The 27,522-nt window shown below is 38.0% G+C and overlaps 2 protein-coding genes and 1 non-coding gene across 3 annotated transcripts in view; 1 reads left to right on the top strand and 2 right to left on the bottom strand.

Moving 5' to 3' along the window:
- Window positions 1-7,391: 7,391 nt before the first annotated feature.
- LOC101961241 (gametocyte-specific factor 1-like) lies at window positions 7,392-12,132 on the bottom strand. The gene is made up of 6 exons (XM_078015845.1): window positions 12,040-12,132; window positions 11,518-11,638; window positions 11,268-11,369; window positions 9,655-9,721; window positions 8,620-8,687; window positions 7,392-7,405 (listed from the first exon to the last, which is right to left on the bottom strand). The coding sequence occupies exons 1-6, from the start codon at window positions 12,130-12,132 to the stop codon at window positions 7,392-7,394; spliced, it is 465 nt and encodes a 154-aa protein (XP_077871971.1).
- LOC120888721 (U6 spliceosomal RNA) lies at window positions 8,193-8,299 on the bottom strand. The gene has a single exon (XR_005732416.1). It is a non-coding gene; the product is annotated as a U6 spliceosomal RNA (small nuclear RNA).
- Window positions 12,133-17,338: 5,206 nt separating the features above from the next.
- The window catches only part of Nckap1l (NCK associated protein 1 like), a 50,156-nt gene continuing 39,972 nt past the window's right edge, over window positions 17,339-27,522 (top strand). Inside the window, exons 1-3 of the mRNA XM_005325086.5 lie at window positions 17,339-17,518; window positions 18,912-19,022; window positions 19,741-19,833. Coding sequence (XP_005325143.1) covers window positions 17,417-17,518; window positions 18,912-19,022; window positions 19,741-19,833 — 306 coding nt within the window. The 5' untranslated portion in view covers window positions 17,339-17,416. The remainder of the gene's footprint in view (window positions 17,519-18,911; window positions 19,023-19,740; window positions 19,834-27,522) is intronic.

The following is a 27,522-nucleotide window of genomic DNA, read 5'->3' as shown; positions in this document are numbered from 1 at the left end:
GTTGCCTAGGCCAGCCTCCAAAATGCAATCCTCCTTCCTGAGCTTTCTGAGTGGCTGGGATTATAGTCAAGCACAACTGCACTTGGATGGTTTAAAATAATTTTAATGGAACACCAGACCTCTGAATTTATCATGATGTCTTTGAACCATAATTAGCAGGCCAGAGTGATTTGAACCAAAATATGATTTTCCAGGCTTTAAATTGCAGTAATTTGGTGCAGTTGTTGCCATCGTTACTACAATCCATAAATTCTTTTCATTCAGTTACCTGCAGATTGAAATTTCTGAGGCAGAAAGAACTAAGGGCATGAGAGGATAGATCCTGAACCTGAATCCAAAATCAGGCTTCACTGTGTTCAGTAATGTCTTGTCAGGGTGACAACTGATAAAGATGTCCCATTTAGCACCAGTGAACAAGCTTAAGAATTTATAAACAAGAGCCAAACTGTCTTTTGGTGGTGATTCTGCTATAAAAATGCACCACACATTTATTCTTTCTACTTTTAAATGCTTTGTACATTCCTACATTCCTAGAAACATTCTCCTTTATCTGAGATCCCTGCTGAGCTTTCTTTCATACTGGTCTTCAGTCAGGTTGATCATACTTGGAAAGGAAAAAACAATGAGACCAAGAAACTTATACAAGCTTCATTTTAGGAGCTAGTAAGACTTAATACCCCCCAAATAGAATCTAACTCTTATTGGTTCTACCTGTGTATATACTAGCATTTATCTCTAAATAATATATTTTTAAAATTAATAATTATAATTTAAAAATAAAGTCTATGGGCTAATAAGTGAGAAGATCTGTATTTTGGTCATTGAATGCCTTTGTGAGAAGAGTTTTTCCAGTTCTTAACACTGAAGGAATTCCAATAGTCTTTGAGAGTCTACAGAAGTTTTCACTATTTCAGAAACCTAATAAAACTTAAACACTTGGAACATTATGGAAGTTCCCCCAAAAATTGAAAAGAGAATTACCACATGATCCAGCAATACCACTTCTGTATATATATCTTAAGGAAATGATATCAGCGTACAAAAGAGATATTTGCATACTTGTTTTTGTTGTGACACTATTCACAATAGCCAAGATATGTAATCAACGTAAGTATCCATCAACCGATGAATGGCTAAAGAAAAAAATGTGCAGTGGACAATTATGATTCAACTATAAAGAAGAATGAAATCCTGCCTTTTGCAGGAAAATGGATGGAACTGGAAGATATCATGTTAAGCACAATAAGCCAGATACAGAAAGACAAATATTGTATGTTGTCTCTCGTATGTGTAAACTAAACGACAACAACAAACTGTAAAAGATGACATGAAAGTGGAAGAGGGACTATTATGGTCTAGAAAGGGAGTGAGCGGAAAAGATAGGGAACATGATCAAAGCTTGATATATGCATGCATGGAAATACACACAGTGAAACCCATTAATTAGTACAATTAATATGAGTTAATAATCATAAAAATTAGCTTTTCCAGCAGCCAGAGGAGGCTGAGACAGGAAGATTGTGAGTTCGAAGCCAGCCTCAGTGAGGCACTAAGCAACTCAGTGAGACCATGTCTCTAAATAACATATAAAAAAGGGCTGGGGATTTGGCTCAGTGAAAGTGCCTTGAGTTCAATCCCAGATATCACCCCCCCTCCAAAAAAAAAATAAATCAACTTTTGCTCATTAGAAAACTGAAATATTATCCAGGTGTGGTGGCATATACCTGTAATCCCAGCTACTTGGGAGACTGAAGCAGGAGGATTATACATTTTGAGGTCAACCTTAGCAACATAGCAAGACCCTAATTCAAAATAAAACTTAAAAAAGGGATGGGGTTTTAGGTCAGTGGTAGAGTACCTCCCTAGCACGTGTGAGGCCTTGGGTTCAATCCTCAGTATAACTGCCCCCTCAAGACTAATTTATTCTATTTATTTGTTTCTGGCTTGAATTTTATCAACTAAGTCTTGATTTTCTCATCTAATTATGATTTCTTATTGGTAGTTAAGTGTATAATTCCAAGTAGACATTTGTAAAATCTTTGAAAACAAGGGATTATGGGGGGATGTAATAGGTGTTATTGGGGAGGATAGATTGGGAAATATTGCTTTAGAGGAAAATAAAAAGTTTGGATTGGTTATAACTGTTCAGGCAAAGTAGCAGGAAAGGTAGTGGAAGCCGATGAAAATTATAGTTCTAAAATTCCAATACTGCTCTTTGTCAGATCTGTTATTTTAAGGAACGTCAAATGTTTAAACACAGGTTCATTTTCTCTATGAACCTATCTTCTAAACTCTACTTGGGAGTCCTTACATTGGTTTTTTGTTTTTTGGTAGCATCTTTCTACCCTCCTCCCTCCCCTTGCCTTGTGCTGGTGGTTCTCAAAGTATGGTTCACAGTCCAGCAATATCAGCATCACTTGGGGACTTGAGGGAATGAAAATTCTTGCATATTATGGCAGATCTACTGAATCAGAAACTGGGGAACAAGACGCCCTTCAATCTGGGTTTGGATATCCAGTAGAGTTTGAGAACAATTGCCTTATACTGTAGTTGTTGATGTTGTTCCCTCATAGTAGACCTTGTTCCCTCATAGTAGTTTTTTTTTTTTTAAATTGAGGTGCGATGACAAATAAATTCTCTATATTTAAGTGTACAACATGGTTTTTTGATATAAATACACCTTATTCAATTATTCCCATAATCAAGCTAATTAACAAAACTACAATGGAACATAGTTACCTTTCTTTGGGTGTGGTGAGAATACTTGGAATCAAATTCAGGCATACGAGTACATTGCTGTATAGATCTCTAGAACTTACTGATCTCCTAACTGAATACTTATAGGTTTTGACCAAGTATTCCCCATTTCCCTTATGCTATTATACTTCAGTGTTGCAAATACAGTTGATACTTATTTGACTTGTGAACACAGGTATATTTTATCAGGAGCTGCAGTAAATGTAAGACATCATGTATCTTGTAAGAGAGTATGTGGAAAGAAAAGACTGAAATTTTTTTTCTATCCTTATACTATAGGTGCATGGAAAGCCTGCACAAAAAAGACCATAAAGTTTATATCAGTCATAGGAGAGAGAAGGATGTGGAACCAATGGGATATGTTTTGGTACATATCTAGGACATGAGTAATGGGCCTTTGCAATGTTTCACCCCACAGTTCACAGTGTGAATGGATGAGTGAAGAACCTTGAAACTTGATTTTAGGGAAGAAACTTTATAGCTGGAAAATCATATTACTATTCCATGAACATAACTTGCCTTAATAGGACTTTTTGGAAAAGAGAAACTGGTTACCAAGATATTTAAAATGTTGATTTATTCTGATAGAAAATATTTAGCCTGAGTATCAAGTCTCTTTGTACCTCATCATGTCTATATAGATTCTTCACATTCAGTGACCTTGTTTGTGGGCACATAATACATAGTCAAGATCATGTCTATCCTGGTGGGGTGGCTATATCAGTGGCTCAGAATTAGAGTCCCCTGGGTTCAATCCCCAGCCCAACAACAACAAAAAAGTATTATAAAAACCTTATAATTTAATAATAATAAGACATGACAAAAGGTTACATGAAGACAGAAGCTACCTGTTATGGAAGTGTGTGGGAATATTTAGGACTTTGGGGAACCTAGAGAGGCTTTGAGGCAATTACTTTTAAACTTTACTTTTCTCTCCATAAGTTTGTTTATTCATTCATTCATTAATTCATTCTGGAACTGGGGATTGAACTCCGGGATGCTTTACTGCTGAGCTAGATTCTTAACACTCCCCTCCTGTTTTGCTCAGGCTGGCCTTGAACTTGCAATTCTCCTGCCTCAGCCTCTTCAGTGGCTGGGATTATAGGTGTGTGCACTGTGTCCAGCTCTTATTTGGATTTTCTTAAAGCTTTAGCTGATTGTTATATGAGAAGCCCAAAAATGATATTTTAGTTTCTGTGTGCCTTCACCCGAGGACTCAAAACTTCTTAAAAAGTTTTAATAGATATATGGCACCCATATTTTGAATGCCACAACTCCCTATTAAGTGATGTTTTCTTTCTTAAGAGTGGGGTGACTAATTGGTTAGTCTGGTTGTCCCAGGACAAGTATTTGTAGAGCTCTTTCATGCTCAAAAGCATAAAAAATAAAAAAATTTAAAATTAAATAAAAATAAAAAGCATTCTGGGTTTAGAAGAAAATTTATGTGGTGACCCTAATTAAGACTGGCCATTTAGGGGAAGATTTTGTATATTTTAAATATGATAAAGAATCTGGGGCTGGGGATGTGGCTCAAGCGGTAGCGCGCTCGCCTGGTGTGCGTGCGGCCCGGGTTCGATCCTCAGCACCACATACAAACAAAGATGTTGTGTCCGCTGAAAACTAAAAAGTAAATATTAAAAAAATTCTCTTTCTCTCTCTAGAAAAAAAAAAAAAGAAAGAATCTGGGCTGGGGTTGTGGCTCAGTGGTAGAGTGCTTGCCTCACACATGTGAGGCACTGGGTTCAATCCTCAGCACCACATTAAAATAAAAGTAAAGGTGTTGTGTCCATCAACAACTAAAAAAAAAAAAAAAGAATCTGGGGCTGGGGTTGTAGCTCAGTAGTAGAGTGCTTACCTAGCACATATGAGGCACCTGGTTTGATCCTCAGCATTGCATAAAAATAAAAAAAAAAATAAAAGTTTTGTGTCCCTCTACAACTAAAATAATAAAAATAAAGACATCTGCTGCTATTGGGTCATCTTCTAAGGAAACTTTTTTTTTTTAAATAGTTGTTAAATTGTACATTGCTGGTGGGACTGCAAATTGGTGCGGCCAATTTGGAAAGCAGTATGGAGATTTTTTGGAAAGCTGGGAATGGAACCACCATTTGACCCAGCTATTCCCCTTCTCAGTCTATTCCCTAAAGACCTAAAAAGAGCATACTACAGGGACACTGCTACATCGATGTTCATAGCAGCACAATTCACAATAGGAAGACTGTGGAACCAACCTAGATGCCCTTCAATAGACGAATGGATAAAAAAAATGTGGCATTTATACACAATGGAGTATTACTCTGCATTAAAAATGACAAAATCATAGAATTTGCAGGGAAATGGATGGCATCAGAGCAGATTATGCTAAGTGAAGCTATCCAATCCCTAAAAAAACAAATGCCAAATGTCTTCTTTGATATAAGGAGAGAAACTAAGAACAGAGTAGGGACAAAGAGCATGAGAAGAAGATTAACATTAAACAGGGATGAGAGGTGGGAGGGAAAGGGAGAGAGAAGGGAAATTGCATGGAAATGGAAAGAGACCCTCAGGGGTATACAAAATTACGAACAAGAGGAAGTGAGGGGAAAGGGAAAAAAATACAAGGGGGAGAAATGAATTACAGTAGAGGGGGTAGAGAGAGAAGAGGGGAGGGGAGGGGAGGGGAGGGGGGATAGTAGAGGATAGGAAAGGCAGCAGAATATAACAGACACTAGTATGGCAATATGTAAATCAATGGATGTGTAACCGATGTGATTCTGCAATCTGTATACGGGGTAAAAATGGGAGTTCATAACCCACTTGAATTAAAGTGTGAAATATGATAGATCAAGAACTATGTAATGTTTTGAACAACCAACAATAAAAATTAAAAAAATAGTTGTTAAACACCAAAATATAATTAAAAAATTGAAAATGTGTAAGGCATTATTTAAGAAATGAGGACAAACTGGGTGTGGTGGTTTGAGCCTGTAGTTCCAACTACTCAGGAGGCCGAGATGGGAGGATAACTTGAACTCACATGAGTTCCAACCTGGGTAACATTGTGAGACCCTGCATGGAAAAAAAGTGTTTATATTGTGTAAATTTAAGGGAGAAAGTCAGTAGCTCTCCTTTGTACACACCATACTAAGATGTACTAGATATTAAAAATGTCTAGTTTTTTTCCTTTCCATTTTCTGCTTTAAATGGAGAGAAAAAAAAAAGATAATTTGAAAAGGATCTAGAAAATACTTGCATAAGGAAGAGCCTCCAGGCAGAAAATATTAATTTGATTGTAATGATTTTTTATTTTTGTGGGACTGGGGATTGAACACAGGGCCTTAACTATGCTAGGTACCATTAAGTGCATTGAGTTGGGTCTTCCTAAACTGCCCAGGCTGGCCTCAGACTTGTGATCCTCCTGCCTCAGCTCCACCCTTTCACCTCCCATAGTAGCTGGGATTAAAGACATGAACCACTGCAGCATAACTTACTTTTAATTATAAATCTAAATATACTTCGAATAATTAGTAAACTAGAAAAAAAAAAGCTAGTGTTATGTTTAAAATTAGAGTTTAAGGGAAAGTGATTTCAGTCTGCCCTAACTTAGGTCTTGGCATTTGAATATCTATTAGGTATACACAGCCCAGGCTTGTTGTGTAGCAGATACAAAACACATGATTGTGACTTCCACTATGAATATTCATGGTAGGATTGAGGTTGGAGATACTTAACTGTCATGTTAGAAGTCACTAAAGACAGGGAAATTTTAAGTGAGAAATAAGAGTTAGACTTTTTAAAAAAGCTAGAACAGGGATTTAAATAGTTGAAGAGGAATGGGCAATATTTAAAAATGAACAGAGTGACAGAGAATAAGGCATATTAAGCCTGTAATCCTAGAGACTCAGCAGACTGAGGCAGGAGGATTTCGAGTAAATTTGAGATCAGCCTGAGCAACTTAGCAAGGCTCTGTTCTCAAAATGAAAAGGGCTGGGTGCTAGGGATATAGATCAGTTGGCAGAGTGCTTGCTTTGCATGCACAAGGCCCGGGGTTCAATTCAAGTGCGCGCGCGCACACACACACACACACACACACACACACACACACACACACACGTGGGCTGGGGTTGGAAATGTAGCAAATGTAGCTCAGAGGTAGGACACTCTGGTTTCCATTCTTTGAGTAAGTTGACTTTAGGAAGATTGGAACATGGCTCCAAATCTATCTTCCTAACTACAATTGTTATAAAAACTATTCTTTAAGCAGCACAGAAGATTTGTATAGAGAGTCAATTAAAGAAAGTTGGTCTATAGGGCATATAGTAACTGACTTGAAGAAAAAAATTGGAGGATGAAGAACCTATATATGGAACAGCTTTTTAAACCCACAGGCTAACTGTATTTCCCTGCTAAGAAAGGAAATGGGGAAATGAGCTCTGTAGCTGTTTGGTTGACAAATGAATGTGAAAACAAGGAAGAATAAGAAACCAAATGAAACTTGTCATTGGAAAAATATTCTTTATTTAAATAAATAAACATGTTAAGATGCCAATGACAATAGTTGTTTCCTAAAATTTGACAGTTAAGATTTCCCTAAAGTTAAAAAAAAAAAAAACTTAAAATTAAATCTTCTGTCTGCTGGCTCTTCAAGTTCTCCATCAGTTTTTCTGACCTGTAAGGAGAAAGATTGAAGTAGTGTCATTTTGATAATGCTTTTATGGAGGATATAAGCTTGAGGTATGTTAGTAGCATTTCAAATATATATATTTAGACAGTATATCCCCCCCCCCCAAAAAAAAAATTGAGGTCAGCCTGAGCAATTTAGCAAGGCCAAAATCTCATTTGAAGCCATCAGGACTTTCCCTGTATTCTATTGTGGGTAGAGGAAGGACTTATATGATTTGTTTAAAAAATTTTTTTTCTTTTGGTTTGAATCCAGGGGCACTTAACCACTGAGCCACATCCCAAGTCTTTTTTATTTTTTAAATATTTATTTATTTATGCATTTTTTTTTTTTTAGTTTTAGGTGGACACATTATTTTATTTTTATGCTGTGATGAGGATTGAACCCACTACCTCTTGCATGCTAGGTGAGCTCTCTACCACTGAGCCACAACCCCAGCCCCTCTTTTTTATTTTTTGTTTTGAGACAGGGTCATGTTAAGTTGTTTAGGGCCTCACTAAGTTGCTGAGGCTAGCTTTGAACTTGTAGTGTTCCTGCCTCAGCCTCCAGAGCTGCTGGGATTACAGGTGTGTGCCACCATGCCCAATTTGTTTAATTTTTTTTTAAAAGAAAGTTTGCTTAGTAATTTTTTTTCATACTTATTTTTTAGCTGTAGTTGGACACAATGCATTTATTTTATTTATTTATATGTGGTGCTGTGGATCGAACCCAAGTCCTTGCACATGCTAGGCAAATGCTCTACCACTGAGCCAGAACCCCAGCCTAGTAATCTCTTTTAAATACAGAATACTTCACAATTTGTATTGTCTTCCTTGCACAGGGGCCATGCTAATTTCCTCCATACCATTCCAATTTTAGTATATGTGCTGCCCAAGCCAGAACATGTCTAAGAATCTTAGAAGGTTTAGACTACAACATTAATAATTAGTGAAAACTCCGATATTAGGCTGGGCATTGTGGTACATGCCTGTAATCCCAGAGACTTAGCCAGGTGAGGCAGGAGAATCGGAAGTTTAAAGTCAGCCTCAGCAATTTAGTGAGGACCTGAGTGACTTGGCAAAACCCTGTCTCAAAACAAAAAGGGCTGGAGATGTGGTTGGATGGTTAAGAGTCCTTGAGTTCAATCCCCACTACAAAACAAAACAAAACAAAACAAAAAAACAAAAAACCCTTCTGATATTAGTCTAAAAAAGTTATTTTACCTTTTCTCCAGGATTTATAATTGTTGGGATCATTATCTGTAACTTCTTTTTTCAGCTCTCTTGGGTCACTGCAGGAAAAGACCATAAGTTATTTGGAAACCAGACTTAGTCTAGATAAAGTAATTTAGCCACCTAGAATTGGTTATCAAAGATAATTTTTATTAAGTCACAGAAATGATTGTTTGATTTTTTTTGCTAACTTATGCTTTATATAGTTTCTTTTTTTTTAAGATTTTTTTTTAATATTTATGTTTTAGTTCTCGGTGGACACAACATCTTTGTATGTGGTGCTAAGGATCGAACCCGGGCTGCACGCATGCCAAGCGAGTGTACTACTGCTTGAGCCACATCCCCAGCCCTATATGGTTGGTCATTGGAAAAATATTCTTTATTTAAATAAATAAACATGTTAAGATGCCAATGACAATAGTTGTTTCCTAAAATTTGACAGTTAAGATTTCCCTAAAGTTAAAAAAAAAACTTAAAATTAAATCTTCTGTCTCCTTCCCTTCTCCCTGTGCATGTGGTGGTAGCTCCACTAATGGCCCTTATAACATTTTTTTTTCCTACTAGGAATTGGACCCTGGGGTGCTTTACCATTGTGTTACCTCCCAGCCCTTTGTTATTTTAAGACAAGGTTTTGCTAAATTGCTGATGCTGGCTTTGAACTTGTGATCTTTCTGCCTTCAGCCTCTTGAGTAGTTGGGATTACAGGTATGTGCCACGGCACCTGGCTCAAGTTAGTTCTTCAAGTTAGTTTGGCTGGGGATCCTGACCTGGTTCATGTAGTGTGTTTATTCTTTCCCACAGTTTAAGGAATTTTTTTTTAATCTTTGAATATATTACAGATTCCAGAATGTTGTATATGCAAGTCCATCATGTAACACAGTCCTAAGTGGTGCCATTGAGAAGGAATGGCAAGTACTCAGCCCACCAGATCCTTTAAGTTCACGAGTAGTCCACACTTAAGCATCTGCCACCTAATGGCCTCCCACTTCAACTCTCTAATTAGATACTGAAAATATAGTTTCTTACCTTTCACAAACCAGCATTTTTGGAGTAAAAGTCTGAAGAATGAATGAAGGAGAATGATGCATGTTATCTAGAAAGAAGGAAAGGGAGAAGAAACAACACATGTAACTAGGCATTTTTGCATTGTTTGCAGCTTCTTTCCATAGTTGTTGCTGGGAAGTCACTACTCTGCCAGGGACCACATGCCCATCTCCCTTACATTTGGGTGTGATCACATCGATAGTTTTGCCAATGGAATATGAATTAAAGTATTTTACTCTAGGCTGAGGTGGCTAAAAGCAGTTGCACAGTAGGGCCAGGTGGCACACGCCTATGATCCCAGTGGCTCAAAAGGCTGAGGCAGGAGAATCGCAAGTTCAAAAGCCAGCCTCAGCAACTTAGCGAGACTCTGTCTCAAAATAAAAAGGCTGGGAATGTGACTCAGTGGGTAAGCACCCCTGGGTTCAATTAAAAAAAAAATGTAGTTGCACTTTCTTCATGTTCCTTCTGTAGAAGATAAATGTGAAAGGTGACAGCCACAGATGAAAAGAGCCCGTTGTCCTTGAATTGGTACCAAGTGAATGATTGTATTAGGATTTGCACAAGAAAACTTTTATTGTGTTAAGCCATGATATTTTCATGATTTGAAGTTTATGTGTTATAGGAGGAGCTAGAATTACACTAACATACATTTTGAATTTTTTTTTCTTGGTGGTGATACAGATTGAACCCAGGGTCTTGCACATGCCAGAAAAGCACTCTGCTCCTCAGCTACATGTCTAGCTCCTATGTGATATTAAGGTGGAGGGCTGGAGTTGTGGTTCAGTGGTAGAGCACTTGTCTAGCATGTGTGGGACACTGGGTTTGATTCTCAGCACCACATTAAAAAAAAAGTAAACAAAGGTATTGTATCCATCAACATCTAAAAAAATTTAAAAAATATTAAGGTTGATTGTGAGGCAGGCTTTTAAAGATGAGAAAGATGTGCTGGGAAGCAACTTCCTTTAAGGTCATAGCAGATAGCCAAATCTAGATCTAACTGAAAGCCAATGAAGTATGCATTATAATATGATGCATCTTGAGATACAAAATATCACTTGAAATAAATTTCAACTTTTCATATTACAAGTCTTAGTTTATACCAGTAAAGTTTTCTGTACACAGAAAAGTGACCAGATACTGCTAAAAAACCCAAAAAACAAACAAACAAACAAAAAAACAACAAAAAAACTGTTAGGAGTGAATTTAGACTGGGTGTGGTAGCTCATGCCTGTAATCCCAGCAGTTTGGGATTGCCAATTCAAATCCAGCCTCAGCAAATTATCGAGGCCCTAACAACTTAGCAAGATCCTGTATCTAAATATAAAAAAAGGAGTTGGGGAAGTGGTTGAATAGTTACATGTCACTGGGTTCGATCCCTGGTACACAAAAAAAAGTGTATTTAGATTTTACTTAGACTCCTTTTTACTGAGCTGCTTCTTTGGAGACAGGTGAAATTCTTAGATTTACTAATTTGATTGTTCTACTAAAGTATTTTGGGAAAGATAATTAAGACTCAGGGCTGTGCCTGTTAGCTATAAAGGCCTTAGGGCTCAGACCTCCTTCATAATTATGTTCACCATTTTACCCTTCCTCACCTTCGTTCCAGATATCAGTGTCAGGAATCTGATGGGCAGCATTAGAAGGTTTTTCATTTGGTTCCAAACTTGGAAAACTAACCTTTGGAAGATTAAATGGCTCTGAAATAAAGTAGACCAGAAATTACAGGAGTAGAGACTCCTTTTGTTTTTTCACTCCTCTCATTTGTTTAAGGATTCCACAGCCATGAGGTATGCAAAGCAATAGAACTTGATGTCACTTCCCTATCCCCCCAAATAAAAAACTTACCGTCATCTACTGCAGTTCTTTCAGTACAGTTAGCCTCATGCTCCTTGAGCCTTTCAATTGGGACCACATGACAAGCATTATATTTGCAGTTAGCCATCTTTTTAGCTATCTTTGGATTTTTCTAGAAGGAAAAAATTCTTGTTAGGTTTTGCCTGCATTCCAATCTTTCTGGAAATGCTGAAGAGTTATCATGTTCCAACATTTAGACTTGGCAGGTACCACATATGGTTGGAAGCTGTAAGTTTTTTTTTTTTTTCCTTGTGTGCTGGTGATTGAACTCAGGGTCTCAGAGCATGCTAGGCAAGTACTCCACCACTGAACCACAGCTCCACCCTTTAAAAATTGCTTTATTTGGACACAAGATCTCCCTAAATTGTGATCTTCATACCTCAGCCTCCCAAGTAGCTGAGGTTATTGACATGTACCCACCATGCCTGGCTTTAAAAAGAATTTTTTAAAACTTAATATTCTGAGCTTATTTTTTCCATATGGGGATTTACAGTTCTTACTAGGAAAACTTACCTTTTTGCACGATGCTAGGTGGTACTGTAACCTGCTGGCTGGCATCCTGTGGTTCGGGACATAAGGACATGTTTTTAAGTCTTCTGGCTCCATGAGGCCTAAATGGCAGGAACAATGGGTTAGCAAAGACAAGACTGACATTTAAGATCAAGTAGTCTTGATATAGAACTTTTTTTTTTTTTTTAATTCTCAAAAGTGATATGAGAGACATTGGTCTCAGGATTTTTTTTAGAGAGAGAGAATTTTTTTTTTAAAGAGAGAGTGAGGGGGGGGGGAAGAGAGAGAGAGAGAGAGAGAGAGAGAATTTTTAATATTTATTTTTTAGTTTTTGGCGGACACAATATCTTTGTATATGGTACTGAGGATCGAACCCGGGCCCCATGGACACCAGGTGAGCGCGCTACCGCTTGAGCCACATCCCCAGCCCAGGTCTCCCAGGTCTTACCTATGAAAGTTTGAATTCTAAACCAATAGCCTAGCCAATTAGACAATAGGGGAAAGGTCTCTATTTCCATGCCTTAGAAGACCAAAAATTAACATCTGTACAATAGTCTTATAGGTTGTTTTATTTATTCTGATACTGAAGATTGAACCTAGAGGGACTTTACCACTGAGCTACATCCTCAGCCCTTTTTATTTTGAGACAGGGTCTAGCTAAGTTGCTGAAGCTGGCCTTGAACCCGCCTCCCGAGGTGCTGGGATAACAGGCATGTGCCACAACACTAGGCTTCACAGGTTATTTTAAACATAGTGCTTGGCTCCCATATGAAGTATTAAATAAGGAGAAATCCTTAGAAAACTCAGACCTGGGATAAGATCTTTAACACTTTAAATGTGAGTGTCAGAGAAAGCAAGGCTGGGGCAGCTGGTTCCTTTTCTGTTCATTATTGCTCCCTTCTCTTTCTTCTCCAATTTATCACAATTGAGCTCTTTGTCAGGAAAGGATGCTAATTTTCAGGTCAGCAAAGCACTTTTGGGAGAAAGAATCAGAAGAATGAATAATACTATGGTGAAGTCTAGGTTACTTTGTAATTACCTGAGAATGCCAGTCTGAAATCTCTAAAGTTTTAGATATTAACACATGAAGACTCCTAGAAGTGTACTAAAAATATACCATCTCAAATCTGCTGCATTTTGTTGCCAATAGGAGGCCAACTTTCCCCTATGGCTAGCCGTCTTTAGCTATCCTAGCAGACATTCATTTCATTTCAAGGACTTCCAAGTTTCCAGGCAACAGCTAAATCTGAGATTTCTGCAAAGCAGGGATGTATAGTTTGATAGGGGGGATAAAAGATCAAGGCAGACTGGCATAAGCACTAGGGATAGAAAAATGCCCCAGAATAGCCCATTTCAGTTCTGCTGTGCACCATGCCCAGGGCACAGATAAAGGGCACAGAGATAGAATGTTAAATGTCAGATTTTCCTGAGGGCATTTTTGTGATCAAATGCAGGGATTTAGATTCGGGTAGCTTTCAGGAACACAAGCCAGGTAGTTCTTTAAAGCTTTAACTGCATAGTAATTATTATATTAAAGCCATGAACAATCATAGTGAACTGACTTTCTAAAAAAAAAAAATCAAGGCTGTGGTATATAACCCAATATTGTATACATTTTTTGTTGTTGTTTTGTGGTGCTGGGGTTTGAACCAAGAATCATGCATCTTTATATTCTTAAAGATAAAAGAAAAGGGGCTTAATATTTAGATGTAGTCATTAGACAACCCCAAATCCTTATTTTAGCTAGCAACATAGAAAAGAATGATTTTGACCAGCCTGGTAAGTATGGTCTTGGTAAACAGACTTGCTTCAGAATAGACAGTGACAATTGGTGATGTTGGATGGTACACCTAATGGTTGAAAGCCAAATGTCCCATGCAGGAATGCCAAGACTATTATGGAAGTCATTTGGCTTAACTCAGGTCAGACTTGGCAAGAGAATTTCAACCTTGATGCCACCTTTACAACTGAACCTGGCCCAAAGAGTCTTGAGACCTACCTTATTCTCAAACTAGTGTCTCTCAAGAATCCCAAGAGGAGTGTCACTAAAAGAGGAAGACAATCTTTCTGTAAGGCACATAAGGTGAACAGCTGAGGTTTGAGGAAACGGAAAGCATAATACCTTCCAGTCAATGGTGCGAATCGAGGTGCCTTTTAAGCCTTCTGTTTAGTTCCTCTTCTCCCACTGTAGGTTCTATGGTTTCTCAGAAGTTTGGAAGGTCTTGATGTCACAGTGAAGCCTTACAGAAGTGATTCTCGATCTCGTTGTGCATGAGAATCACTGAGTAGTTTTAAAGTGACAGATCCTTTGATGCCACTCCAGAACTATTGGATCAGAATCTCATGAGTAGAGCCTGGCTGAGAGTGGCTTTAAAAAGGGTTCGGTTCCACAGGGGATTCTGGTTTGCAGCCAGGGTTACTAGGCCTTCATCTGCAGTACTTATATACCTTTAGAAGGGCTCCTCCAGCTCACAGGAGGAACTGCTGAATAATCTTTCTGATGAAGTTTCTTTGAAGACTACCAATTGGCATAATTAGCCCATCTTTAAACCTGGCCTTTTTCCTTATAAAACAACTAACAGAACTCCACAAAAAGTAATATGAGAAGCTCACCACAAACTCAAAAATCAAAATTTTAATTTATTGTTTGCATACCTACTGCAATGTGCTGGAGCTTGAGCCAAATGCTTACATTTGCCAAATTATTTAATCACTTCCACAGTTGTATGGGATTATCACCATTTTATAGATTAGGAAACCACTCAGGGATGATAGCCTAAAGTTACAAAGCAAAGCACTAAAAATACCCATCACATAGTGAATTACTAGGTTATATCACTTTGCTTGCACTATTTAATAGACATAATAGACCCATAAGATAAGAACTATTATCAATATCATCTCTATTTTACATGCAGGGAACCTGAGTTTGCTGGTAAATGATCAGATTGGAATAAGAACTCAAGCTACCTGGTACCAGAACCTGGGCTCTTAGCCTCCGTGTCATAAGGCTCAGCCCATTGTACTCAACTATGTTTGAGCCCAATTCTGACTGACAGCAAAATGTAGACTTCTCCTATATACCAAGTACAGGAGACTAAATTTTTCCAGGCTCCAAGAATCTTTCACTTTCATTGGGGAGGCAGTGTAATATAAAATGAACAATTAAAGTCAGAACTTGATTTAGGTGTGAAGGATATAATATAGATCAAGTGCTATTGGAGTTCAGCAAGGGCTGGAGCTGGGACTATTGAGCTAGATCCTGAAGAATAAACAAGATTGTCTTGGTATGGTGAGTCTTCAACCAAATTTTTGGATAAAGAAATGCAAGTGAGAAAGAACCAATAGAACAATACTGACCCAGAGAAGGCTGGCACTCTGCTGTTGTTCAGTGGCCTACATGTTAGCATCTTACAGCCTGCCCTTTATTCTTCCTTATCAAGATAAAAAACAAATAGAAGTTCCACAAATGTCTTCAGTAGAAACTGGGTTTTGTTTGATAACAACAGGTGACTCAAATCTTCAGGGCCAATATCACATTATACCAGGCCTGCTGTTAAATATACTGGAAGATAGATTCTTTTTGCATAACATTCAAAGTCTCATAGTTGGGTATGGGGGCTCCTGCCTGTAATCTCAGTGACTAGGAGGCTGAGGCAGGAGGATTGTAAATTCAAGGCCAGCCTCAAAAATTTAATGAGGCACTAAGCAACTTAGGGAGACCCTGTCTCAAAATAAAAAAATAAAAAGGGCTGGGAATGTGGTTCAGTGCTTAAGTGTCCCTGGGTTCAATCTCCAGTACCAAAAGACCCCAAAACAAACAAATAAAAAAACAAAAACAACAACAAAAAACAAAGTCTCCCTTAGAGATGTTTGAAATTTAACATGTTAAGCATTGCCATCTTTCTGTTTCTTTCTTTTTTTTTTTAAAGAGAGAGTGAGAGAGGAGAGAGAGAGAGAGTGAGAGAATTTTTAACATTTATTTTTCAGTTCTCGGCAGACACAACATCTTTGTTGGTATGTGGTGCTGAGGATCGAACCCAGGCCGCACGCATGCCAGGCGAGCGCGCTACCGCTTGAGCCACATCCCCAGCCCCATCTTTCTGTTTCTTTAAAGAAGAAATTCTCTTGGGAGAAAACATGTTAAATTTCTAAATAATAATGTTGATCATCTCTCTTTTTTTCTTACCCCCAGGATTTATTGGCTCTCTCATAGAACCACCAATCAGAACCTGACAGGGGTTGATCTTGATTTCTTAAACACCTTTAAGTATCACTGTACTATAACTGTGGTTCTCAAACTTGAGGGTGCATTGGAATCACCTGCAGTGTTGTTCAACTAGTGCTGAACCCACCCCAGAGTTTTGAGTTTAGTAGATCAGAAAATTTGCATGTCTAACAAGTTTCTAGCAGATGCTGATGCTGCTGGATCACACTTTGTGAATCACTGTACTAGAGCCTTGTGAAGGATATAAAGAATATTAGGTACAATTTCTGTCATTAAGAAGCATATGATGTAGTTGGGAGAGATTAGACAAAATTAACAAGAAATATTTTGTGTATATATATATGTGTGTGTGTGTGTGTATGTATGTGTGTGTGTGTGTATATATATATATATATATATATATATATATATATATATACACAATGTAATACAATATAATATTTTACATTGAATGGTGTAGCTAGGGGGAGATAGGATTTGACCTGGGTCCTGAAATCTGATAGTGCCCTAAAATCTGATAGTGCCCAAGGTTCAATAAAAAATAACAGAGTCTTTTTTTTTTTTTTTTTGGGATACCAGGGATTGAACCCGGGGCACATAACCATTGAACCACATCCTCAGCCTTTTTTATTTTTTATTTTACTAAATTCCTGAGACTGTTCTTGAACTTGTGATCCTCTTTCTCAGTTTCTCCAGTTGCTGGGATTGCAGGTGGGTGCCACCACGCCTGGCTTAGAGCCATTTTTGATGGGATATAAAAGAGGGACAGAATAGAGGCGTGTGGGGTGGGGTACTAGGTACTTCTTAATGTGGTGTAGGGCTTTTTCTAGGACTCTTATGGAGGAGTAAACCCAAAAAGATTGGTGCCACACTGTGAAGGGCCTTTCCCCAGCCTCCACCCACTTCACTGCCTTACCAAAAGAGGAAGTGTCCTCTGCTGAGTGTGCAAGAGGAAGAGCAAGAAGGCTCTGAGGGCTTAAGAGCCATTATAACTGCTTTCACCCATCAGCCAATTGCAGAGGCAACAGGAAGACGGGCGCACCAACCAGGCTGGGTCCTTCCGCCCAGAGGGAGGGTGTCACCACACAAGCTGAAAGTATTTGGGGAGATCAGGCGTTGCTATTCGGATGCTCGTCTCTTTCAGAGGCCATCATGTCTTTGACCTCTGCTTACCAGCATAAATTAGCGGAGAAGCTCACCATCCTGAATGATCGAGGTCAGGGGGTTCTCATCCGTATGTACAACATCAAGAAGGTAGGCAAGAGATGGAACTGGTGCTACTGACTCAGGCAGAAGTAGGGCGGGGAAGCCTTAGGCCAGAAGGTCCAGCGGTTAGATCCCCTCCTCTTACTGCTTTGACTGGCCTTCATCTACCCAGATGCTGTAGGCCAGTTCAGGGAGGCAGAAGGGGGCTTTCTTTCAAGCTTTCCGATTTCTAGGTATGATTCTCACCCCAGTGAAAGAACCTGCTTTGCCCCGGGGCTGAGGGTACAGGTTGGGGTGGGGGTGGTAGGGAGAATAATTCTGTTCTGAGTGATTTATATAAAGGTCTGAGGTTTAGAATTTTGGGCCTTATTATTTGTTGTTGACCCCTCACACTCTAAGGAGATCTTAAGGTGGGACTCTGGCAAACACTTTTTTTGTGGAAGCATTTCCCTAAAAGGAAAAAAAGTAAATAGATAAAAAAGGGATAGGTGGGGCTGGGATGTAGCTCAGTGGCAAAGCGTCTGCCTTGCATTCGCAAAGCCCTGGGTTCGACCCCCAGTTCCAAAAAAAAAAAAAAAAAAAAGGGATAGGTGATTTCCAAGGTGCTTTGGGGGCAATTCATGCTCTGTTTGTCTGTGTGAGTGCTTAGGATAGGAAGTGTGGTACTGGGAGAAGCTGATGGTGAGCCAGGGCCTGGTTAAGCCAAAGGCAGAAAAGAGATAAAAGAAGGGGCATTGAGCTGGGCACCGTGCCCTTTGCCTGTAATCCCAGTGACTCTGGGGGCTGAGGCAAGAGGATTGCAAGTTAGAAGTCAGTCTGGGCAATTTAGTGAGACTGTCTCAAAATGGAAATAAAAAGGTCTGGGGGTATAGTTCAGTGGTAAGGTGCTACTGGGTTCAGTCCCCAGTGCCAAAACAAACAACAACCTGAAAAAAAAAGGGGTGGGGGGTAAATGTGGGAAGTTCCTGGAAGAGAAAATTGTGGGAGGGAGGGTACTTCTGTACATTTTAATACAACAAGTCACCAGAAACACAGATTCTGAGTCCTCTAGTCTCCTATAAATGTCCCCTGGATAAGATTCTAATATAATGGACATAACCGTGACAATGAGTCTCCACAAAGCGTAACTCCTGAGCAGCTGGTTTTCTCATGCCTTCCGGATTCAATTGAGGGGCGGGGAAACTGCTTCCTCTTTGTGCTGGAAACAGTGAATGTTAAGCTTTACCTAGCAAGATAAGATCCCAGGTTGTTTATTAAGATCTGAGATAGTTGGCTTAATGTCTTAGAACATGCTCACGACTTACTCACCTGCTTTTATAATTAATTGTTGGATTGCCATTTCCTAAAAGAGATTATGAGAATCAATGATGCAGGAAGAGGTGTGTTTCCAAGGGGCAGGAGAAAGGGTAACGTATTGGTATTGCGTGGTTTATCTGTGCAGACTTGTTCAGACCCCAAATCCAAACCACCTTTCTTACTGGACAAGACCATGGAATCGTCTCTCAAATACATCAACAAGAAATTTCCCAACATAGATGTCCGAAACTGCACGGTGAGCACTTGGTCCTGATTTCCCCCTTTCTCTGATTTCAGAGAAACTCCACACTGGGCTCAGATTCTGTCTTTTGACTGTTTCTCTACAAACTTGGCAGGGGATGGAGTAGCCCCTTTTGTTTTTCTAGGCTCAACCACAGGGCTTCAGGTTGTAAAGCTTTAGGTCTCTAGGACTTTGAGATAAGATGGGAGTCCTCCAGGGTGAATTGGAGCAAAGCATCACCCCTTTCTCCTTGAGAAGATTCATGAGAACACTTTGCACTTGGGAGAACAAGGCACTCTACCCACCCAACAGGGTGCAATATTTTATTGTTGTTTCCGTTTCCCACTCAATATTTCCTTGCTACTTAAAGTTATGTATGCATCTAGTGGAATATCCCCCACTTTTCCTTTATTGAACGTTAGCCCTAGATTTTTCACCCATATTACCTGTGGTATCTTCTTATTCTGCTTCTTTTGTCTTTGACATAAATAGTAAATCTCTTCAGCTGAAAGGGACCTTGAAATTTCTTCTCATTTAACCCTCTGTATCATGTCAGGTTCAAATAAAACCATCCTACCTACAGAGTCTCTTTTCAAAGACTTGGAGAGCAGTGGAGACTTTCTAATTTCTCTGTCCTGGTTAATTCAACCCAATGTTTAGGTATTACTCCTTGAGTTACTTTGATCAATTTTCTTCTTAGTTTGCATTTTTCTTTGTTTTGTTTTTTTCCCAGCAACATTTAGGACCAGTACATCGGGAAAAAGCTGAGATAACTAGATTCCTCATCAACTACTACCAGTCATTTGTGGATGTCATGGAATTTCGGGTGAGCTCTCTTAAGCCCAAGTCCCCAACATAGGCACAGTCTTTCAGAGGCTATACCTTCCTTATTAAATGTTCATTTATGTTGCTTAATACAAGTTCTTGAGAAAACAGGAGAGAGAGAGAGAGAGAGAGAGAGAGAGAGAGAGAGAGAGAGAGAACTCTGATATGGAAAGATATCTAAGTTGTATTGTTAAATGAAAGCAAATTGCAAAATAGCGTATGACATATCATATCTGTATTGTAAAAGATACATAAACTTGCTGGGCACGGTGGCGCACGTCTGTAATCCAGCAGCTCAGGAGGCTGAGACAGGAAGATTGTGAGTTCAAAGCAGCCTCAGCAAAAAGCGAGGTGCTAAGCAACTCGGTGAGAACCTGTCTCTAAATAAAATACAAAATAGAACTGGGAAGGCTGGGATTGTGGCTCAGTGGTAGAGTGCTTTCCTTGAAAGTGGAAGACCCTGGGTTCGCGCCTCAGTACCACATAAAAATAATAAGTGACATAAAGGTGTTGTGTCCAACTACAACTACAAAATAAAATATAAAAAAAATATGGCTGGGGATATGGCTCAGTGGTAGAGTGCCCTGATCAATCCTAGTACACCCCCCCAAAAAAGATACATAAACTTTTATGCACATTACTGTTTGTATTTACACAGGAAAGAGTTGGAATATTAGACATTAAACTGTTAAAAGTAACTATCTGGGGCTGGGGTTGTAGCTCAGCGGTAGAGTGCTCACCTAGCACATGTGAAGCTCTGGGTTTGATCCTTAGCACCACATAAAAATAAATAAATTAAAGGCATTGTGTCCAACTACACTAAAAAATAAATATTAAAAAAGTAACTATCTTTGGAGATGTATTATGATTGGCTTCAATTTACTAAACCATACTTTAAATTTTTTTTCCATTTTTTTCTTTAAATTTTTTTTGTTTTAATTAGTTATACATAACAGTAGAATGTACTTAAGCACTTTGATATACACAGATGGTATATAATTTCTCATTTTTTGATTGTACATACATGTTGTAGAATCACATTGGTCATGCAATCATATATATATATATATAAATAATATAAATATATAAATAATGTCTGTTTCATTCTACTATCTTTCCCCATATCCCCTTCCCTCTCCTCCCTTCACTTCCCTCTATCTAATCTAAGGTAACTCTATTCTTCCTTAGTCTCCCCACTCCACCCCACTGACACTTATTGTGAATTGGCACTTAATACACTTATTGTGTATTAGAGAAAACATTTGGCCTTTGATTTTTTGGGATGGCTTATTTTGCTAAGCATGATATTCTCCAACTCTGTCTATTTACCAGCAAATGCCATAATCTCATTCTTCTTTAAAGCTGAGTAATATTCTATTGAATATACATACCACATTTTCTTTATTCATTCATCTATTGAAGGACACCTAGGTTGGTTCCATAGTTTAGCTATTGTGAATTGAGCTGCTATAAACATGTGACAGTGTTACGGTAGTATGCTGATTTTAAGTTCTTTGTGTGTAAGCTGAGAAGTGGGATAGCTGGGTCAAATGGTGGTTCCATTCCAAGTTTTCTGAGGAATCTCCATACTGCTTTCCATAGTGGTTGCACCAATTTGCAGTCTCACCAGCAATATATACCTTTTTTTCCCCATCCTTGCCAACATTTATTGTTGCCTGTATTCTTGATGATTGCCATTCTGACTGGAGTGAGATGAAATCTTAATGTGGTTTTGATTTGTATTTCTCTAGTTGCTAAAAATTTTTTATTGTAATACACAGGACATAAAATTTATCCTCTTAACTGTTTTTAAGTATACAGTTCAATGCTATTAAATACTTTCATAATGTGGTACAATCATTCTATTCATGTTGTAAAACTGAAACTCTACACACTGTACACAATAACTGTTCATCTTCCCTGTCCCTCAGGCCCTGGAGACTACAATTCTACTTTCTGATTCTATTATTTTCACTACTCTAAGTGTTTTATGTAAGTGGTATTTTTGTCTTCTTGTGACTGGCTTGTTTCACTTGGCAGAATGTTCTGAAGTTTCATCCATGTTGTAGCATATTGAAGAACTTCCTTCCTTTTTAAGACTGAGTAGTATCTTGTTGTATAGATAAGCTGCATTTTGCCATCCATGCGTAAATGGATACTCGGGGATACTCGGGGAGCCGCCGTGTTTTAATTGTTGTGAATAATGCTGCTATCAACATGGATGTTCAACTATCTCTTTGAGATCTTGTTTTTAATTCTCTCAGGTATATACCCAGAAGTGGAATTGCTAGATTATATGGTAATTCTATTTTTAATTTTTTGAGGAACTGCCATCCTGTTTTCTACTGTGGCTATACCATTTTGTATCCCATTAACAGTGCACAAGGGTTATAATTTCTCCACATTTTTGCCAATGATTGTTATTCTCTGTTTTTTGGGTGTGAGATATTACCTCACTTTTTATTTTTTGTGGTGGTAGGCTTTGAACCCAGGCCCTCTAACCACTGAGCTACTTACCCAGCCTCATTGTAGTTCTGATTTGAATTTTGTTAATAATTAATGATGTTGAGCATTTTCTTATGTTCTTATTGGCCCTTGTATGTCTTCTTTGGAAAAATGTCTATGTCCTTTGCCTGTTTGTTTTGCCTTTTGAGTTTTAGTAGTTTTTTATAGAAATTATATATTTTTATATTCATTGAATTTTAAAACACTAAATTATTTTCCATCAATATTTTATTACAAACCTACTAAAAATTCCAAGACTAGTATAGGTTGACCATCTTTAGTCTGAGAATATAAATTCTGAAATGTTTGAAAATCTGAAAAATTTTGAGCACTGATGTGTGTGTCTACCACAAGTGGGAAATTCCATATCTGTCCTCATGTGACTGGGAGTGATCAAAACTCAAGTACATTTTTACAAAGTAAGAATATTGTATAAAGTTACCTTCAGGCTACATGAATAAGTTATACATAAAACATAAATGAATATTGTGCTTAGCTTTGGGTCTTATCTTCAAGATATCTTACATGTGTATACCGGTATACTCAAATTAAGAAAAGGTGAAATATGAAACACTTTTGATTCTAAGCTTCTTGGATAATATAGTCAACCTGTGCAAAGATCTCCTAATTACTAGTATCTTGTTGCATTTGATTATCACTCTATTTTTTTCTGAACCATTTGAGTTAGTAGCAGATATCATGACATTCCTTCCCTAAATATTTTAGCTATCTTTGCTATAGACTAAGGATAAGAATATTTTCTTACATAATTCTAATACAACTTTCATTCTCAGGAAATGTACCATTGTCTGTATCACTATTGGCTGATACATGGCCTATATCCACATCTCTCCAGTTGTTATAGGAGCTTCCATTGGATTTAGTTTTGTCTCCTTAGTCTTTAATCTGAATGTTCCCAGTCTTTATCTTTATGACACTGACTTTTTTTTTTTTTTGATACCAGGGATTGAACTCAGGATTGCTTAACCACTGAGCTACCTCTCAGCCCTTTAAACATTTTTTTCATTCTGAGATAGTCTTACAAAGTCCTTAGGGCCTCACTAAGTTGCTGAGGTTGGTCTCAAACTTGCCATTCTCCTGTCTCAGCCTCCCGAGTCACTGGGTTTACAGGCATACACCTTTGCACCTGGCTACTCTGACCTTTTTAAAAATTTGTTCTTTTTAGATATACATGACAGTAGAGTGTATTTTGACATATTATACATACATGGAGTATAACTTTCCATTCTTATGATTGTATATGATGTGGATTTATACTGGTCATGTATTCATATATGAACATAGGAAAGTTATGTCACTCATTCTACTGTCTTTTCTATTCCCATCCCCCCTCCTTTACCTTCATTCCCCTTTGTCTAATCCAATGAACTTCTATTCTCTGCCCCCAATTTGTGTGTCAACATCTGTCTGAGAGATCAGTTGGTCTTTTGTTTTTTTTGGGATTGGCTTATTTCACTTAGCATGATAGTCCCCAGTTCTATCCCTTTACTGACAAATACCTCAAATACTAAATACAAATACTGAGTGGGTATATATATATATCACATTTTCTTGTTCCATTCATCTGTTAAAGGGCAACTAGCTTGGGTCCATAGCGAGCTATTGTAAATTGAGCTGCTATAAACATGGATGTGGGTGTGTCATTATAGTATGCTGATTTTTAGTCCTTTGGGTATATACTGAGGAGCAGGTTCCATTCCAAGTTTTCTGAGGAATCTCCATACTGCTTTCCATAGTGGTTGTACCAATTTGCAGTCCCACCAACAATGTATGAGTGAACATTTTTTCCCACATCTTCACCAACATTTTTTGTTACTCAACCACTGAGCCACATCCCCAGCCCTATTTTGTATTTTATTTAGAGACAGATCTCACTGAGTTGCTTAGTGCCTTGCTTTTGCTGAGGTTGGCTTTGAACTCGAGATCCTCCTGAGCCTCTGGGATTACAGGTGTGTGACACTGTGCCTGGCTACTGTTACTTGTATTCTTGATAATTGCCTTTCTGACTGGAGTGAGATGAAATCTCAGTGTAGTTTTAATTTGCATTTCTCTAATGCTAGAGACATTGAACATTTTTCATATATTTGTTGACCATTCATATTTTTCCTTCTGTGAAGTGTCTGTTTAGTTCCTTTGTACACTGACCTTTCTGAAAAGCCCAGGCTAGAAATTTTTCAGAATATCCTTAAATTTATATTTGTCTTACTGTTAAAAAGTTTCTGGTAGCAGTACTACACAGGTGATATTTATTTGAATTTTAAACAATAAGCACATACTTTTTTTGTAAACATGAATAACCATTAGAGTTATTTAATACAATGCTTTTAAATAGACAATAATGTATTTCAAAATTGTTAAAAATTAACGAACTAATTCTACTTCTAGAAATTTGTCTTAAGGAAATAGATGTAAGTGTAAAGATAGATGTACAATAATATACTCTGTCGTATTATTAATGATAATGACAACTTGATAAATTATATATCTGATAAAAACAGAGGTTTGGTGAAAAGTTCGGGGTATATACCTATAAATGGTTATTATGCAGTTGTTAAAGATGGTAACATATGTTTATATTAATTGACATGCAAAAATGTTCTTTACATGTTTAATGGAAGAGTAAATTACAATATAACTTAAGATGTAAGATGTCACTAAAATGTATATTTACACAGATAAATATGCATATTCAGAGGATTGGAATTTCTAATGGGCAGGATTATAGGTGGCTTAACATAAATTAAAATGAAGTTTGTATTTTCTAATTTTTCTACAATGAACACATATTATTTATATGTTCAAGAAATGTTGGGCCTGGGGATGTGGCTCAAGTGGTAACACGCTCGCCTGGCATGCACAGGGCACTGGGTTTGATCCTCAGCACCACATAAAAATAAAATAAAGATGTTGTGTCCACCAAAAACTAAAAAATAAATATTAAAAAATTCTCTCTCTCTTGCACATTTTAGCCCCCTGAGCAGTATAAGTTTGTGGTGGTGGACTCTTTCTTCAGATGATGCAAGAGTTTGGGCTCTGCCTTGGGAGCTCCGTGCCTACTTTAGGGAGCTAGTCCGTTTTTTAGCTCACATAGTGAAGAGAACAGTGGCAACAGTGGGGACTATGAGTCTGAGGGAGTGTCAGGCCAGAGAGTGTTCATCTTGGAACTGGGGTACCAGTTAGGAAGAGGGTAGGTGCTGGTGGAGACAGTGGGAAGAATGTTGAAGCATACAAAATGTCTCTTACTAGAAAAAGAATTGGAATCCAAAGGGTATTTTAGGGCACCTGCCAGTTGCCATGGTGGTAAAAGTCTGAGCCCAAAGTGTTTGGTATGGCTTGTTTAAGGCAGGAAGGGAAATACGGACACTGAATTAGGGTGCACTGTAAAGAGGGTAAGCATTAAATTAGATCAGGTTTCAAATTTCAGCTTTACCACATACAAACAGAATGACTTTAAAGAAGTCCCTCCCCCCATGATGTTTGGCTTGAACCCAGGGCCTCATGCATGCAAGGCAAGCACTGTACTTTTGAGTTCTATCCCAGCCCTTCTCAGAGAAGTAATGTTTACTACATGTGGTATTTGTGAGAATTCAATGAGATAATGCATGAAAAATGTCTAGCTCAGTGTTTAGCATTAAGTAACAAGGCAACAAACATGAATTATTTTCTCCTCTAATTCTTTTTTTTTAAGAGAGAGAGAGAGAATTGTTCTTAATATTTATTTATTTAGTTAGTTCTCAGCGGACACAACATCTTTGTTTGTATGTGGTGCTGAGGATCGAACCCGGGCCGCAAGCATGCATGCCAGGCGAGCGCGCTACCGCTTGAGCCACATCCCCAGCTCCTCTCCTCTAATTCTTGTCTGTAGCATATAAGACCTATGTAGCGATTTAAAGGGAACTTCAGCTATAACCTGTAGGCACTGGGTTGCAGATTAGAATGTAGAGAAGTGTTCCTAGCAAATGAGGCTGTGTATAGGAAAGGTCATAGGATCTCGGTGCTGTTCTTTACCAGCTCTCTGATCCTGGGCAAGTTTCTTAACTACTCAGTCTCAGTTTCCCCATCTGTTAATTTAGGAAGATAAATTAAAAATATTTTTCTGATACATATTAATAAACTTTGGCAACTGTATATGCCAGTGTATCACCACAACAGTCAAAGTTAGCAAACATCATTACCCCCAAAGGTTCCCTGAGTCTTTTTTTCCCCCCTAGTCAATCTCTACCTTTCCTACTTGCCCCAGGAAACCACTGATCTGCTTGCTTGCTTGCTTTCTTCCTTCCTTTCATACTAGGGATTGAACTCAGGGACACTTAATCACTGAGCCACATTCCCAGCCCTATTTTGTGTTTTATTTAGAGACACTGAGTTGCTTAGCACCTCGCTATTGCTGAGGCTGATTTTGAACTTGCAATCCTCTTGCCTCAGCCTTCTGAGCCACTGGGATTACAGGCCTGTGATACCACGCCCGGCTTCTTTCTTTTTTTAATGACTCAATAGGTCTCTTTAAGATAATCTGCTTTCTAGAATAGAGTTTTCCTTTTTAGAAATTCAAATAAATGGAATCTAATTAGCATTTGTGTGTGTGTGTGTATGTGTGTGTGTGTGTGTGTGTCTGGCTTCTTTCATGAAATATAATATTTTTAAGATTTATTTATGTTATTGCATGAATCAGTAATTCATGACTTATTTTTGCTGAGAACTATACCATTTTATGGGTACAATTAGTTTATATGTTTACCTGTTGATGGACATTTGGGTGGTTTCCAGTTTTGGGCCATTATGCATTCAGTGCTATAAATATTTAATTATAAATCTTTGTAGGGACACATTTTTCATTTCACTTGAGCAAATAATTTAGAAGTTCAATTGTTAACTCATATGGTAAGAGCATGTTTAATATTTTGAGTTTTTCTCCTTTAATTGACATAATAATTGTATTTGTGGTGTACAGTCTGATAATTAGCTTTTTGTACAATGTCTGGTGATCAAATCAGCATAATGAGCCTTTCCATCTGCTTGAACATCACTTCTTTGTGTTGGGAAACTTCAAATTCCTCTCTAGTTTTTAATAAGAGTATTCGTTCTTTTTTAAATATTTATTTACTTATTTATTTTAGTTGTAGTTGGACACAATACCTTTGTTTTACTTATTTTTATGTGGTGC

Source organism: Ictidomys tridecemlineatus, chromosome 6 (assembly GCF_052094955.1).
Source record: "Ictidomys tridecemlineatus isolate mIctTri1 chromosome 6, mIctTri1.hap1, whole genome shotgun sequence".
NCBI lineage: Eukaryota > Metazoa > Chordata > Mammalia > Rodentia > Sciuridae > Ictidomys > Ictidomys tridecemlineatus.
The sequence above is the reverse complement of the archived record's forward strand: the minus strand, read 5'-3'. Positions and strand labels throughout refer to the sequence as shown.

Excerpts from the sequence above, each read along its gene's own strand:
- LOC101961241 (XM_078015845.1), bottom strand. The coding sequence starts at position 12,132 with ATGGAGCCAGAAGACTTAAAAACATGTCCTTATGTCCCGAACCACAGG. Across the intron at positions 11,639-12,039 it reads ACCTAGCATCGTGCAAAAAG|AAAAATCCAAAGATAGCTAA; the intron begins GTAAGTTTTCCT and ends TTTTCCTTCTAG. Across the intron at positions 9,722-11,267 it reads CACTGATATCTGGAACGAAG|ATAACATGCATCATTCTCCT; the intron begins GTGAGGAAGGGT and ends CCTTCTTTCTAG.